General features: G+C 42.0%; 2 protein-coding genes across 2 annotated transcripts; both read right to left on the minus strand.

Moving 5' to 3' along the window:
- Positions 1–447: 447 nt before the first annotated feature.
- On the minus strand, positions 448–1,053 carry LOC131428877 (uncharacterized). Its single transcript, XM_058592935.1, has one exon. The coding sequence runs from the start codon at positions 1,051–1,053 to the stop codon at positions 448–450; it is 606 nt and encodes a 201-aa protein (XP_058448918.1).
- Positions 1,054–14,591: 13,538 nt separating this feature from the next.
- On the minus strand, positions 14,592–16,305 carry LOC131428878 (uncharacterized). The gene is made up of 3 exons (XM_058592936.1): positions 16,173–16,305; positions 15,691–15,763; positions 14,592–15,600 (listed from the first exon to the last, which is right to left on the minus strand). Exons 1-3 carry the CDS (start codon positions 16,303–16,305, stop codon positions 14,592–14,594), a joined length of 1,215 nt encoding a protein of 404 aa, XP_058448919.1.
- Positions 16,306–16,307: the final 2 nt, after the last annotated feature.

Here is a 16,307-nt window from a genome sequence, read left to right on the forward strand (position 1 = left end):
TAGAGAGGATTTGTCGTTTAGATAATTGTTTTGTAGTATCAAGCATCGGTATGTTAAATTGGAATCTAAAATCATCTGTGTTTGGCATAAAGGTAAGCCCTAACGTCTTTATCGACGAGTCGGGGTCCAATGAGATTCCGTTCTCATTACGTAATGCTAAATTTTCCGCAGGAATTCCATTTAGCACTAACGGGGAATTCGATGCCCATTTTCTCAGACGGAATCCACCACTGAGCATCATTTCATCCAATTGAATTCTCAATTCAACTGCATCTTTTACCTCATCCGATCCTGTCAATACGTCGTTCATATACGTATCTTCGATGGCTACCTTAGAGGCCAATGGAAAGCGACTTTCTTCGTCTAAAGCCAATTGTTTCAGAGTACGCGTTGCTAAAAACGGTGCTGGTTTCGTCCCGTAAGTGACGGTGTTGAGCTCGTTGGTTTCTACTTCTGCTGAAGGAGATGTACGCCACAGAATAGATTGCAGTGGCCTTTTTCCGGTTCCACGTAGATTTGTCGGAACATTTTTTCCACGTCGGCTACGATCATTATTTGCTTGGTTCGGCATCGCATTATTATTGACCGCATATCCTCCTGAATTACTGGCCCAACTAGAAGCATATCGTTTAGGGAGACGCCCGTAGAAGTTTTGCACGAGGCATCAAAAACCACTCGAACCTTTGTTGTGGTGCTAGCTTCCTTTAGCACCGGATGATGGGGAAGATAACATCTTTTTACGTTATCTTGGGCTGTGATAGAAATCCGTCGCATGCGCCCTAAGCGACAATACTCATCCATGAACGAGACGTACTGCTCTCTCAGATTAGCATCCTTTGCCAATCTGCGCTCCGTTCCCAGGAGTCGTCGAAATGCGATATCCCTTGAATCGCCCATCCGTGCCAGTACAGTTTCGTTCTTTGGTAGTAAAACAGTATATCGTCCATTTGGTGCACGTTGAACCGTTTGTGAGAATAAAGCTTCACATCGTGCTTCCACCGGTGAATAGTTGCTGGTTGTTTCTATTTCCTTGCATTCCCAAAAACGTGTCATTAGCGTATCTAGGTCTTCTGACAATGATATGTTACAACTAGTTTGCAACGATTGACTAGGGCCTGACAGACCACCACACACCACCCATCCAAAACCTGATTCGTTTAATATCGGAACTTGTTTCCCGAGAGATATTTTGCGACCAGTGATGAAGAAATCGAAGAAGGCTTCTATGCCAAGTACCTTATCTATACCTTTGGAAACACAAAACGAAGGATCTGCTAGCTGAATTCCACTTGGAATCTCCCATTCTGATCCTCCAAATTGATATTGGCGGTCGGCAGATTCACCGTCACCTTTGGTAACACCAGAAAACTCAAATCACGTGAAAACGGAGAAACTCGTGATTTAGTTGTCGTTGAAATGCACCGTTTAACCTTAGTAATGGTCTGGCCAATCCCGAGAACCGAAATATTCACTGTTTCTCGATTAACCTTTAGTCGTTGACTCAATCGTGCTGTAATGAAATTGCTCTCCGATCCGGAGTCCAGAAGAGCCCGCGCAGGAAACTCTCTGCCATCATCGTCTTCTACGATGACTATTGCGGTAGCCAACAACACCTGGGATGAGAACTGTTGGGCAGCATTAGATACTGATACGTTAGTGGCAGCAAGATTGGTCACTTGAGAGCCAGAAGAAGAAGCTCGAGATTCCTTGGAAGTAACAGCATTTCTGTCATTTGCAACCGCAGTCTCCTTGCTGTTGCTATCCCTCTCCCGTTTAAAACAGACCATCGTATGGTGACGACTCTTGCAATTCCGGCACGAGAATTTTGATTGACAATCCTTAGCCAGGTGTCCGTGTCGGAAACAGTTACGACATAGAGAGTGAGTCCGTAGAAGAACGTCCCGTTCTGTCACTGGCATACGCTGAAATGTACCACACTGATAAAGTGGATGGCTCGCCGCACACGCCACACAACACCCCCCTGAGGCTTGTGTTATGCTATAGCAGCTGGTTTTTGTTTCGAAGACGCTTGGATCTAATGATTGCCCTTGCTATCCGCTGATCTTGCAGGTAGTGATTCCAACACCTGAAGACGGCGATGAAGAAAGTCTGTAAGATCCTTCAAAGTGTCCACATACCTACTCGACGAAAACTCCTCCCACCCTCTACGAGTCTCTGGGTCCAGCCGCGTGGCCAGAAGATTTATAAGTAGCAAATCTTTATAATCTCCTGGTTGTATAGTTTGATCTAGAGTCTGAACGACTCTCTCGAAGCCTTCGAGGAGGACATGTAGTTCAGCTGCGGACTCTTTGGAAATATTTGGCAACTTCAACAACGACTCCACCTGTCGCTTTCTTAAAAGTTTACTGTTGTTGTACCTTTTCAACAACATTTCCCATGCAATTATATAATTTGCCTTAGTGATCAGCAAAGGACCAATAAGACTCCTTGGTTCACCTTGTAAACATCCCTTAAGGTAGTGGAATTTCTCCACTTCCGGTAGGTCATACTTCCAGTGGATAAGGGAAGTAAAAAGATCCCGGAAGCTTAGCCATTCATCGATATTACCATCAAATGACTGAAGCTTTATTTGTGGTAGGCGCACATGATCGAGCGTACCATGAATCGAGCTGTCACCAAAACGCATCGACTGTTCTAACACCGAGTGCTCCTGCCGTTCTTTAGCTCTATCCACAAGAAATGATTTCGCACGATAGTAGTGGTCGCTGAATTCTTTTCGTTCCTTCTCGTATCCTTCGCCATCAGTAGGGAAATCATCGTGTGACTTTATTTCGACTAAAGTGTCACCAAATTTTTCCCACAGCTCGTCGAGTTTCTGCAATCGAATTTCCACCTCCGTAACGGTGGTATCCTCTGTGAAATCCTCAACAAACTGCCAAATATCGTTGAATGATGACTGGATGTCCTTCAACTTGGTCGTCAATGTCGTCAGGGATGGCTTCTTAGCAGTAGATGATGCAACTGGGGCCATCGTACTTGTGCGTTACAAGCGAAAGAGGATGAAATTTGTGTAGTATAGACTGCAATTGGTCCTAGCTTCGCCAGGCATATACTGTTCTGTATTTTACCTGACAGAAAAAATACTGCGCTGAATGGTATTCTAACCCGAGTAGCTAAGCCAATAACAGCAGATCACAATTTTCTTAAGATGACGTTAAGATCGTTTTAACCAGTCCGAGAGGAATAAGAAGAGAAGAAGACTCAGGATGTAGTATCAATTGACCTTGGACACGGCTGGCCATATACTGTTGTATCTCACCTGGAGAAACTAACAGTGGCGCTCAAATCGTAATTAAATTCAAATTTAGCATTCCAACCATTTTATTTAAATCGAATAACACTGAATACGGGCCTCGACAGTGTGACAGTGTGTCGACCGTGAATTTTTGGAGTAAAAGGCAATTGAAGAGGATGAACAATAATCAACACGAGTAATATCCGAAAGACCAGCTTCGGCTGGCATATACTATTCTTCACTAACCTGGGAAACCTTAACTTGGCGTGTCCTCTTCGTGCCACGTGCTCCGTAAATAGCCGACTATTGCTTAACTCTATCGTGCCGATTGCGATGATCTTTGATACATGCAGTACAGTACATGCAGGAATCCCAAGCATCTTGATAACTATCCTTGTACGTTTTACTATTGGAGTACACTTCGATCGGACCTTTACGTGCGTTTGACTGTCGAAACAAATTTCATCAAATTGTGGCATTGTTCAACTTGTTTACCATCCGTGATTGTTTGCTCGCTGCTGTGCGTTTTCAATAGTGAAATATAACAAAATAAAGATGGAAAAAAGTCTGCGGGGAATGCCAATTGGCGGTTAATGATTTGGAACCAGTGCGATGTGGCTTTTGCGATACATTCTTTCACATTAGTCATCAATGCTGCGGTTTTAATAACCGTTCTAATAGAGATCTCTTCACGTAAGGAAAAGCAATGTATGTTTGCTCCAAGTGTAAAGCGGCCGCAGTGTGTTTGTCTACATCAAAGATGTACTTGGCTCAGAGCAATCTAATCCATCGAATTTGGCCAGCATTTCCACCCAGGTTCGCCAGCTTTTCGATTAGATCGAATCACTTAGTAAACAAGTTGATTATTTAGCATCTGAGCGGTCCTCTAGTATATCTCCGAATGCTAGTGGCTGGCCCAAATTAGGTGTGAAACGGCGCCGTGGAAACAATGGTCAGCCAGTGCAAGCTGCCGTTGAAAATGGAACAAAGAACCATTGACCTTAGTGATTTGTCTGTTCCGTTTATCGTTACTCCTCCTGCAACCAAAAAGTTTTGGCTGTACTTATCTGGGTCCCAGCCTTTAGTGACCACCGAAGATGTGCAGAAAATTGTCTCTCGCTGTCTAGATGCAGCCGTTTTTGCCGATATCGTGCGGCTTGTTCCGAAGGATGCAGATGTAACGAAACTATCATTTATCTCGTACAATATTGGACTTGACCCTGCGTTTAAAGAGCAATCGCTTGATGCTTCAACTTGGCCCAGTGGACTTCTATTTCGTGAATTCGTCGACCAACCTAACACACGTAGTGTTTCAAGGGGAGCACCGACTATCCCTTTAGACAACGCTGCAGAGTAGAACTAATCCGACTTCAGTTGCTGACCCGGGACACCCCGTATTATGCATTAAGGAAGTCTCCCTACCACTCAACCCAGTCGCGCTCCCCGCTGACATCCGCCATCGTCATCGTCCCGGTCCTGTGGTTGGTGATGGTAGTGGAGGCTTCCGATATGCTACTCCAGGCGAGTATTTTATCCACTCAGAGCATTCGGTACCTGATATTCAATCACTTTTTAGTAATCACTCCCACCTGAATTCAACTTTAGTGGATCCGGGGCACCCTACATCAAGCATTATGGAAGTCCCTGATCCCCCCGACTCAGTCGTGCTCGCTGCTGACATCCGCCATCGTCATCGTCCAGATCCTGCGGTCGGTGGTGGTAGCAGGGGCTTCCAGTTTACTATCTCAGGCGAGTACAATAGTTTTTGTGAGCCTGCTGTTCCTGAAAATTCTTCACATTGCAGTGCTACTTTTTTCAACAACCTTACCATTTACTACCAAAATGTGCGTGGTTCACGGACCAAAGTAGAGATATTTTTCTTGTCTGTATCGGAGGCAGAATACGATATCATCGTTTTAACGGAAACCTTGTTGAACGACCAAATTTATTCTGCTCAACTTTTTGGACATCACTACGCTGTGTTTCGAACTGATCGGTCACCGTTAAACAGTCGTAAATCACGAGGTGGAGGAGATTTAATCGCTGTTTCCAAAAATCTCAATTGCTACATCGAACCTGCATCAATCTCCGACACCCTAGAACAGCTTTGGGTTGTCGTTAAGTTTGCTGAGATAAATGTTAGTATAGGTATTATTTATCTACCACCTGATCGAAAAAATGATTATACGAGTATTAGTGATCACGTGAACTCGCTGGGATCGGTTCCCTCCCAATTGAGCCCTCATACACCCTCGCTTCTTTTCGGCGACTATAATCAATCTGGTCTTCGGTGGCTTTTTCCCGAGCGAGGCGCTCCGCGCATTGATCCATTGCATTCACACATGTCTGCTGCATGCAGCACTCTTTTTGATGGTTTGCATTTTCACGGTTTTAGTCAGATTAACAATGTACTCAACAGAAATGACCGCTTACTGGATCTCGTTTTTGCAAACGAATCTGCCACACCGTTATCTACTATCTCTTTGCCAATTGAACCTCTAACGAATCTCGATGCTGACCACCCAGCAATCAAAGTCATATTCAGATTGCCAATTCCAGTGGTTTATGAAGAGCCCACCATTTCACATGATCCCGATTTTCGTCGAGCTGATTACAATGCACTGAACGAGCTACCTTCTTGGACTAACTGGAATGCTATCGATTCCTCTACCAACGTTAATGAAGCTGTTGAATATTTCTGTACAGTAATAGATCACGCTGTTTCCCGTACTGTTCCTACCAGACGACCTCCGCAAAAACCTCCCTGGTCAAATCTACGTTCACGAGTATTAAAACGTGCTCGTTCAGCTGCTCTCCGGAAATACTGCAACTGTCGGTCTCCGTATTTCAAACACCAGTTCAACATTAGAAGCAATAGATATCTATTCCTTTATTCTCAGTACGTTGAACGGATCGAGCAAAGCTTTCGTCGTAAACCCAAACTGTTTTGGTCATTTGTAAATTCCAAAAGAAAAGAAACTGGTCTTCCTCGTTCAATGTTCTTGGAAAATGAGACAGCCAACAATGAAATCGAAAAGTGCTATCTGTTTGCTCACCATTTCAAGCATGCATTCCATGAACGATGCGCCACAACGATGCAGATTGATGAAGCAACAACTGGATTACCGCGAGACGTATTTAGTTTCGAGTTGCCATACATAACGCAGGATATGGTTATTGCAGGCTTGAACAAATTAAAGCTATCATTTGCTGCTGGTCCGGATGGAATTCCTTCGTCTGTGTTTAAGCGCTGTTCATTCTTCATTCGCTGTCTTGAGTTACCCGTTAGCAATGCTATTCAATCTTTCGGTTCAACAAAGTGAGTTTCCTACTTGTTGGAAGTCGTCCTTTATGTTTCCGGTTCACAAAAAAGGCGACAAGTGCAATGTTGCTAACTACCGAGGAATTACTTGCTTGTGCGCATGTTCAAAACTGTTTAAGATCATTGTCAACGACATCTTGTTCGTCTGCTGCAGAAATTAGATTGACACCCAGCAGCACGGATTTTTCCCTAATCGTTCCGTGTCGACGAATCTCTTACAGTTCACTTCAAACTGTATACGGAACATGGACCGTGGCCTACTTACTGATGCGGTTTATATTGACCTTAAAGCGGCATTTGACCGGGTTGATCACGGAATTCTCCTAAAAAAATTAGAGGTACTTGGAATCTCTACACGAGGAGTTGCATGGTTTAAGTCTTACTTGACGAATCGCTTTGTTCGGATTAAAATTGGATCTTCGACTTTGGAGACCTTCACGAATCTTTCGGGAGTGCCTCAAGGTAGTATCCTTGGTCAGTTACTGTTCTCTATCTTCATTAATGATGTATCAACGCTGTTACCGCCGGAATGTCGTTTGTTCTATTCTGACGACACGAAACTTTTCAAAATTATTGAAAGTCTGTTAAATTGCCTGGAGTTGTAAAAAATGCTTGATACATTTCAAATATGGAGTACCAAGAATTTTTTGAAATTGAGTATCGAAAAATTCAGTGTTATATCTTTTTATCGAAAAAGTGCACCAATAGTATTCGATTCCAAATCGCAGGACACACGCTAACGCGAACAGAACATGTGGAAGATCTGGATTCTTGATCGCGAAATAACCTTCAAACTTCACTATGAAAATATTATTTGCATAGCAAATCGGCGATTGGGATTCATATTTAAAATGTCCTCCGAGTTTCGCGATCCTTTGTGCATACGATCATTATACTGCTTGCTGGTACGGTCAGTTTTTTTTCATAAATACGTTTATTTCTTAAGGCAGTTTACATAAGTTTTTCTTCGCCGTAGCATCACTTTTACATAATATTCTTATCCTAATTTAATTCTAACATAGTCACAACGTTTTGAATTTATTAAAACATATTCTCTTATAGCTTAAATATCATCTTAGGTAACTCGTCATTAATTATGAAATCTACTCGGAAATATTATTTGAACCAAACGATTACCTTCTATAAATTATAAAATAAGCTGTTTTTTTTATATTTTGTTGATAATTTCATAAACTGTTTCGAGTTTGTTTGTATCATTACATAATTTTTATTCTAATTTAGCTATTGGTTGAACTCATGGACGCAGCTGGGATCAGAGCTAAGTCTTAAAAGGGGCCTTTATTAAATTGAAACTCCAATTTTCTTTATGAAATGATAAATAAGTTTCATGTATGAAAGGTCACGACAAGCAAGAATGTCTCGAACTGTGTTGAATGCATGCAGCCTAAGGCAATTCGCAAACAACGGTACTGAATTCGCTCAAGTTTGATAATATGAGAGTTTGCAGCGGAACGAAAACAAACGCATCCATATTCCATCACTGAAAGTATCGTTGTTTGATACAATTTTATTAGATCTTGCGGATGAGCACCCCACCAAGATCCTGTTATTGTTCGAAGAAAATTTACTCTTTGTTGGCATTTCGTTATCAGATACCTAATGTGGCCTCCCCACTTGCATTTGGAATCGAACCACACCCCGAGGTATTTAAAAGTTAAAACCTGTTGGATCATTCTTCCCATCATATGGAGCTGAAGCTGCGCGGGATCATGCTTTCTTGAAAAGACGACTAACTCTGTTTTCTCCGCAGAGAATTCGATACCAAGATGAACAGCCCAAACGGACAAGTTATCTAAGGTATCTTGCAATGGTTTATGCAGATCAATAGCTTTGGGTCCAGTAACAGAAACCACGCCATCATCTGCCAATTGTCTTAGTGTACATGGGGTTACAAGACAGCTGTCAATGTCATTCACGTAAAAATTATAAAGGAGCGGACTGAGGCATGAGCCTTGCGGTAGACCCATGTAGCTAATTCTGAATGTTGTCAAATCGCCATATGAAAAATGCATGCGTTTCTCTGATAAAAGGTTGTGCAAATAATTATTTATAACCGCTGGGAGTCCATGTTGGTGGAGCTTGTCTGAAAGAACATTAATGGAAACTGAATCAAATGCTCCTTTAATGTCTAAAAATACAGATGCCATTTGTTGCTTTTGAGCGAAGGCAATTTGGATGTCAGACGAAAGTAATGCAAGGCAATCATTCGTCCCTTTATTTCTACGGAAGCCAAACTGAGTATCTGACAACAAACCGTTCGTCTCGACCCAAGTGTCGAGACGTCGTAGAATAATTTTTTCGAACAATTTTCTGATGCAGGACAACATCGCAATGGGTCTATATGAGTTGTGATTGGAAGCTGGTTTCCCCGGCTTTTGAATGGCGATAACTTTCACTTGTCTCCAGTCAGGTGGATCAATATTTTGCTCAAGAAACTTGTTGAACAATTCCAACAAACGTCTTTTTGCGAGGTCGGGCAGATTCTTCACCAAGTTGAATTTAATTCTGTCCAACCCAGGAGCGTTATTGTTACAAGACAAGAGTGCTATAGAAAATTCCTTCATTGAAAATGGGTTATTAATAAAACCATTATTTGGAGGAGATTCCCTTATAATGCTCTGCGTAGGAACAGAATCTGGGCAAACTTTCCTAGCAAAGTCAAATATCCATCGGTTCGAGTATTCATCACTCTCATTGCCCACGTTACGATTCCTCATTCGTCTGGCCGTGTTCCAAAGAGTGCTCATTGAGGTTTCTCTTGACAAACCTTCGACAAAATGTCTCCAATAGCTACATTTTTTGGCTCGAAGTATGCTCTTGTACTTGGTTTCTAAAGCTATAAGTTTTTCAAAATTCTGAGGAGTTCCTCCTCCCCGTTTGAGAAACGTCTTGCAAGCATTTTGTTTTGCGAGTTTAGCCTCTGAGCACTCTTTGTCCCACCAGGGGTTGGGAGGCCTTCTGTTAGTCGTTGGCCCAGGAAAGCGTTTAGTTTGGGATTGTTCTGCTGCCTCCAGAATCGGACAAATGAGGAAGTCATATTCTTCAAGTGGAGGGATCTCTTCCATTGAATTCAAAATACTAGAGATACTACTTTGGTATTTAATCCAGTCGATATTTTTTGTCAAATCATATGGAATACTAGCTGAAGTAGCAATGCAATTGCTATTGCTAATTGCGATGATGATTGGTAAATGATCGCTACCGTGTAAATCAGGCAATATTTTCCAGGTACAATCTAGTCGAATTGATGTTGAGCAAAGAGATAGATCTAATGCACTTGGGCGTGCAGGAGGTCTTGGGATCCGTGTCATGCTACCCATATTTAATACCGTCATGCTAAAATTGTCACAAATGTTTTGTATTAAAGATGATCTGCTATCATTGTAAACGGAACCCCACATCATTCCGTGCGAATTTAAATCCCCCAGAATCAATCGTGGAGCAGGAAGGGCTTCAACCATTTCATTAAGCTGTCGCTGTCCAACTTGTGCTTTTGGAGGAATATAAACCGAAGCTATGCAAATATCTTTGCCTTTAATGTTTATTTGGCAAGCAATAACTTCTATACTAGAAGTTGAAGGGATGTTTAATCAATAAAAGGAATAGCATTTCTTAATTCCCAAAAGCACTCCACCATACGGAGAGTCTCTATCGAGACGTATAATGTTAAAATCATTAAAATTTAAAGCTATGTTTGAAGTAAGCCATGTTTCGCATAAAGCAAATACATCACATTTTTGGCTATGCAATAAAATTTTAAATGAATCAAGTTTTGGCATGATACTTCGACAATTCCACTGCAGGACAGTGATTGTATCATTTGCGGCGGGTGATAAATTATCCATCAAAAGATACAAAACCTGAGACAATTGGCCATTGAGCTGATAACTGCTTCAAAAAATTTCTAGCTATTGGAAGAAATGCCATTATGAGGGTCTTTAAGGGTTCAGATATATCGAATGCTGAGAAAATCCATTCAATAATTTCCGAAAACTTCAGTAATCCTGTTGGTGGCTGTGAAATAGAGCCCACAGGATTATTACCTTTTTCTGTGCTAGATCCTGGATTGGTTTGTGAATTTGACAAACCAGGAGGCACAGTCTTTGGTTTTGACTTTTTTTGTTTAACACGGGGATCTTTTTTTGAAGATGAAATTTTAGGTGTCTTTTTTGGTAATTTGGAAGAAGACTTCTTTCTCTTAACTGACCCTTGGGTAGTGATAAACGAATTACCTTCACTATTTTCGTCAGAGTCAGAGTCCTCTGGTTCCTCTAGATTTGAAAACCCGTTTTCGGTTTCCAAAGGGGGGACATCAATGACCGTTTTAAGCATTTCTGCATATGTGCGCTTAGACCGTGCTTTTGAAGAAAGCTTAATTTTGTCTTTGTGTACTTTAAATGCAGTGCATACTGAAATATCCCCATGAGGACTTTCTCCACAATAAATACATTTTTCAATTTCCTTGTTGCAATCATTATCTTTATGAGGCCCTTCACACTTAATACATTTTGGTTTATTACTACAGTAAGTAGCTGTGTGGCCGATTTTTTTGCAGTTCGTACAATTCATTACATTTGGAACAAAAAGCCGAACAAGGAGGCGAATTTTATCGACATAGACATGGGACGGCAACGCAGACCCGGCAAATGTCACTCGAAACGAGTCTGATGGGCGATAAACTTTCTTTCCCTCTTCATGAACTACTGAGTACAGTTGTTTGCACTCCAGTATTTTCACACCCTCAAGCATAGAGTTCTTGAAACGACCAACACCATGCTTGAGTAAATCATCTACCGAAAGACTCGCTTCGGTACCAACACCGTCAATTTCGACATCTTTGGAGGGTATGTAAACTTTATACTCTTTAATGAAATGTTCCGAAGAGACAATATCATTCGCGTGTTTCAAATTATTTAGCACAACACGAATTTTATCGTTATTTACTTTTATGATCTCTTTGATTGAAGAGTATCGTGATGTCAAACCTTTTTTAATTTGTAAAATGTTTAATGGCTTTGATATACGTCTAAAAAAGACTATCCAAGGCCCAGAAGAGCTCTCCTGATATTTTTTCGTTCGTGGGGGTATCGGATTCATGCTAGGATTTACGTCCATGGATTCATCCATCACATTAAAATTTTTAATCAAACTTTAAATAAAAAATGAAACCAACACTACACAGTACTCAATCAAAAGGAAAAGAAAAAACTTCTACCTTGAAATTGTTGTCTATCTCCGTTGCACTGCCGTGTAGATTCTCGTTGCTCTAGATGTTCTTGTTGCATGCTGATTGTTGGATGTGATGCTACTGCTACCTGACATCAAGCACCACTCGATTTCCGATTTACTTTTGTCTTCGCCAGCTGTAACCAGCGCAGGTCACCGGTGTATACCTGCGTGTTGTATGACAGTGGAAAGACCGAGTTGTCTCGTCTCCTTCTTCCTTGTGTTCCGCACCGATATGCTTCTGCACCGAAGTGCCTTCGCACCGGTGTGCCTTTGCACTCTCCTGCTTCTATGTGCCTTTGCACTCTCCTTCTTCGATGTGCCTTTGCACTCTCTTGCTCAGCACTTGTGGCTGTGTATTGTGGCCTGGGTAGAGCTTGGGAAACGCCCTTTGTTGTTTCCTTCACCAGCTTGGCCCAGCACTAGGGCTCTCTTATGCAGCACGACTATACGTTTTAACGGCTGCTGCCAACAGGTCTCTACCTGTAGTTCAACCGTTGTCGTATTTAACGCGTGTAAACTAACCAGCGTTGTTAAACTGTACGCTTCTATACACAACCTTCTCGGTTGAACGGCTATTACTGAATGAGATGGTACGGTCAGTGCTTGAGTCGATCGCGATTGTTTGGTGTCCATATCATTCAAATTGGATATTGAGGATTGAAGCAGTGCAACGCAAATTTGTGAGATACGCATTGAGACTTTTACCCTGGAACGACCCCATACAGCTATCGTCATATGAGGATCGTTACCGTCTCTTAAGCATTGAACCCCTGGAATTAAGGAGGACATATGCTCAAGCTACATTCGCAACGAAATTGCTTCTTGGTGCTGTTGATTGTCCCGCATTACTCGAACGTCTGAATATGTATGCTCCAGAAAGATCTCTTCGACAGCGTAATTTCTTGCTCCTTGAAACACAGTATACTGTATACGGACAGCATGAGCCATTTAGATCCATATGTCGACAATTCAACGAGTTCGCTGAGTTTTTTTATTTTAATTTGTCGTCCAATTTGTTTTATCGTAAGCTACTTCACCTTTTTCGTGTTGTGTTTCATGATAATTTAGCCTAAGTTGAATGATTTTTAGTTTAGTTTACTTTATTCATTAAGACACCTATTGTCAGCTGGATTATACAGCAACAAATAAACAAATAAAATTGTATCAGACAACGGTACTTTCAGTGATGGAATATGGATGAGTTTGCTTGCGTTCCGCTGCAAGCTCTCATATTATCAAACTGGAGCGAATTCAGTATCGTTGTTTGCGAATTGCTTTAGGCTGCATGCATTCGACACATACAAACAGATCGTTTTTGAGAGCTTTCATCGCGTGTGCTAATAAGGTGTGAGGTACTGAATCCCCTGGTTATTAATAACTTCGAAAGGCTAGTTGAGCTTCAATCTCAAACAAAATTCATGACCGTATATTTAAACCATATGTCACAGGTAATCGACTCTTCAAGAAATATTCCTATACATGACACCCTCCTAAATGTCACAGACTAAATTCTATTTTTCGACACATCCATGCAGCGCGAAGTGCGCGGAATCCGTTAACACCTGCGCTCGATGGAAATCGCAAAAATATTTACAAGTAAGTTCAGGCATATTGACTCTGGGAAAATATTTTACACGAACGGATCACGAATTGAAGAAGCTATTGGGTTTGGTATGTTCAACAATAATGTTTCCGCTTCATTTAGGCTTCAAGAACCTGCATCTGTTTATATAGCAGAGTTAGCTGCAGTTCATTATAGTTTGATTGTAATCGTCACACTATCTCCAAACCAATATCTTCTCTTCACAGTTCAAAGTTATTTTGTATGAACAATGGAATTTTCCACTAAAAAAGTCGTCAATGATTGCTAGATCATTGATAGGTGTTTGGCGCATAACGAGTTGCATAAGTGTTTGGCCGTCGAAGAAAGGAATACTAGATCGTTGAAAGAATCTTTTGGCGCGCAACGAGTTGATTTTGTGTGAAGTGCATGCTTGATTCATGTGGTTCGTCATTCCGAGCCACGTGCTTAATTGGGTATCAACATTGTTGCCTACTGTTCGAAATAGAAAAATACTGTTACCGGCCACCGAAGGTTTTACCTCGCTAGTATAACTAGCACCGAAAAGCGCGTAATTGAACGGTCGAATTCTGAAACAATAGCCACTGTACCGATCAGTAGCACTCCCTTTGGATGTTCTTTTGTTGACGGAACAAACGAGAAGATCGACCTTCTATCACAAGACTTGTATTTCAACTGCCAAATTATAGTACATATCAGTTTATCTATTGCCAATCATCTTTTGTTGTGATCGGATACGATCGTAGCGATCATGTTCATTCCTCTCCTCTCTAGATATTGACAAAAGCGTATGAATTCAAATTTGCATTATTTATGGAGTATGCCTTACGGCGTTTAAGAGTTCATTCAAATACATAACATAGTTTTTAGAAAGGAAATGTAGATTAAATTTAGGTACTATTCCGAACATTCCGGCCACCTTGAAACATGGTGATGTTTCGAAAAATCGTCAGATGCAGATCGTTCCTTAATGTTTCGAGCGTTTGAGTAGTCCATCATACGATCGCAGGGGATGTTCCATAGATGTAATTGGTAAACAGCGTCGACCGAGAAGAAAGAAAAGACCAGGTAGATCGAACGGTTGAGTTTAACATATTGGAATTGCAATTACCTGTGCAATGCGCAGGTGCGCATCGAGCAAATTCTCCCGGCCTGGGTTGCTCTACCTGGTTTTTGCTGTATTAGTTGACTCGTTGTGTTTGTTGTGGTGTTGGGAGCAGTGCAATTTTTGCTACTGGTCGTACAACTTCCTTGGATGTGGCGGTTTGAAGTGTGACCACACGAACGATGCCATCAGGTCCAGGATGACATTTGATGATTCTGCCAAGAGGCCAACTGGCTGGAGGAATATTGTCTTCCTTCACGATGACGATTCTGCCAACATCGATAGAAACAGGTGGGTTACAGCCCTTCGTAGCACGAGACTGAAATTGTTGCAAATATTCTGGATACCATCGCGACCATATAGTTTGTAACCGTTTCTGTGTCAATTGCCAGTGGTTTAACCGATTGTCAGGAATCGCTTTCAGATCTGCCTCTGGAACAGATTGTAGGTTGCTTCCGACGAGAAAATGCCCAGGCGTGAGCACTTCGAGATCAGCTGGATCGCTTGGCATTGGAGTGAGCGGACGAGAATTTAAGCACATTTCTATCTGTGCCAGTAGTGTTGGCATATCTTCATAAGCGATGTTGATCTTGCCAATAGCCTTCAGTAAGTGTGTTTTCGTTGATTTCACTGCGGCCTCCCAAAGCCCGCCAAAATGGGGAGCTCGTGGTGGAATGAACTTCCAACGGATTTCGTTTTCAGAGCACCAATTGAATATCTGATTCCGATCAGATTCTTCGACCTTCAGCATGCGATAAATACGATTGAGCTCATTCAAAGCACCTTTAAATGCAGTTGCATTGTCCGAATGCAGTTCTATCAACCTTCCTCTGCGAGCGATCAAACGGCGGAGCGCAGCTAGAAACGCAGCAGTAGATAGGTCGCTCACTAGCTCGATATGAACGGCCTTTGTAGAAAAGCAAACGGATATGGCCACATATACCTTCCTTGGACCACGGTTACGGACTGCAGACTTTAGATAGAATGGTCCGCAATAATCGACTCCGCAAATTGAAAACGGTCGCGTTGGTGACACGCGTGATGACGGAAGATCAGCCGTGCTCTGCTGGACTAGTGTGGGCTTGCTGCGAAAGCAAGTGTGGCAATGGTGAAAGACGGATTTTACTAGATTTCTGCCGCCCAGAATCCAAAATTTCTGGCGGAGAGTGGCTAACAGGAGTTGTGGCCCTGCGTGCAGTAGCTTTAAATGATAAAAACTAGCCAGTAGAGCCGCAAGCGGATGTTTTGCTGAAAGAACGATCGGATGTTTCATTGCATTGGATAAGTCTGCATTACGAAGCCGACCACCAACACGTTAGATACCTTCTGAATCGACGAACGGGTTCAGCTATTTTAACGCGGAAGATTTTGGCACACCTTCCCCACTAACAAGATCGGAAATATCTTCGGTGAATAGTTCACCTTGTGCTAAACGGCATAGTAAAAGTTCGGCGTGGTGAAGTTCTTGAAATGTAAGCGGCTGGATTGAGCTTGGTTCAATACTTAGTACAGAAAGTTACTTGCACTTTGATGGCTCCGAACGACATTGTACGACTCGATCGTGTAGAATTTGTAAATAGCGTTGAATGAAAGCTGTTACTCGACGAAGCTTTTGGTATTTGGAATAACGAGTAAACAGATCTGTGCAGAAACTTACTTTCGTGACGCTCATGGCGACTAGTGGTATCTTTCGTTCTTCCAGCGATACTTCTGAAGTGTCTTTTACAGGTAATTTCAAATCCGGTCAACGTTCGGGTAAAAGCAATAACCACGGTGCTCCAGTCCACCATCG

The sequence above is a fragment of the Malaya genurostris genome, chromosome 2 (assembly GCF_030247185.1).
Source record: "Malaya genurostris strain Urasoe2022 chromosome 2, Malgen_1.1, whole genome shotgun sequence".
Taxonomy (NCBI): Eukaryota; Metazoa; Arthropoda; class Insecta; order Diptera; family Culicidae; genus Malaya; species Malaya genurostris.

Bases quoted from the DNA above. Each gene is read 5' to 3' on its own strand.
- LOC131428877 (XM_058592935.1), bottom strand. From the start codon at position 1,053: ATGACACGTTTTTGGGAATGCAAGGAAATAGAAACAACCAGCAACTAT.
- LOC131428878 (XM_058592936.1), bottom strand. From the start codon at position 16,305: ATGGTGGACTGGAGCACCGTGGTTATTGCTTTTACCCGAACGTTGACC. The intron at 15,764-16,172 runs GTAAGTTTCTGC...TCGTTCTTTCAG, and splicing joins TCGCCATGAGCGTCACGAAA to CAAAACATCCGCTTGCGGCT. The intron at 15,601-15,690 runs GTTAGCCACTCT...TTGCTTTCGCAG, and splicing joins CACGCAGGGCCACAACTCCT to CAAGCCCACACTAGTCCAGC.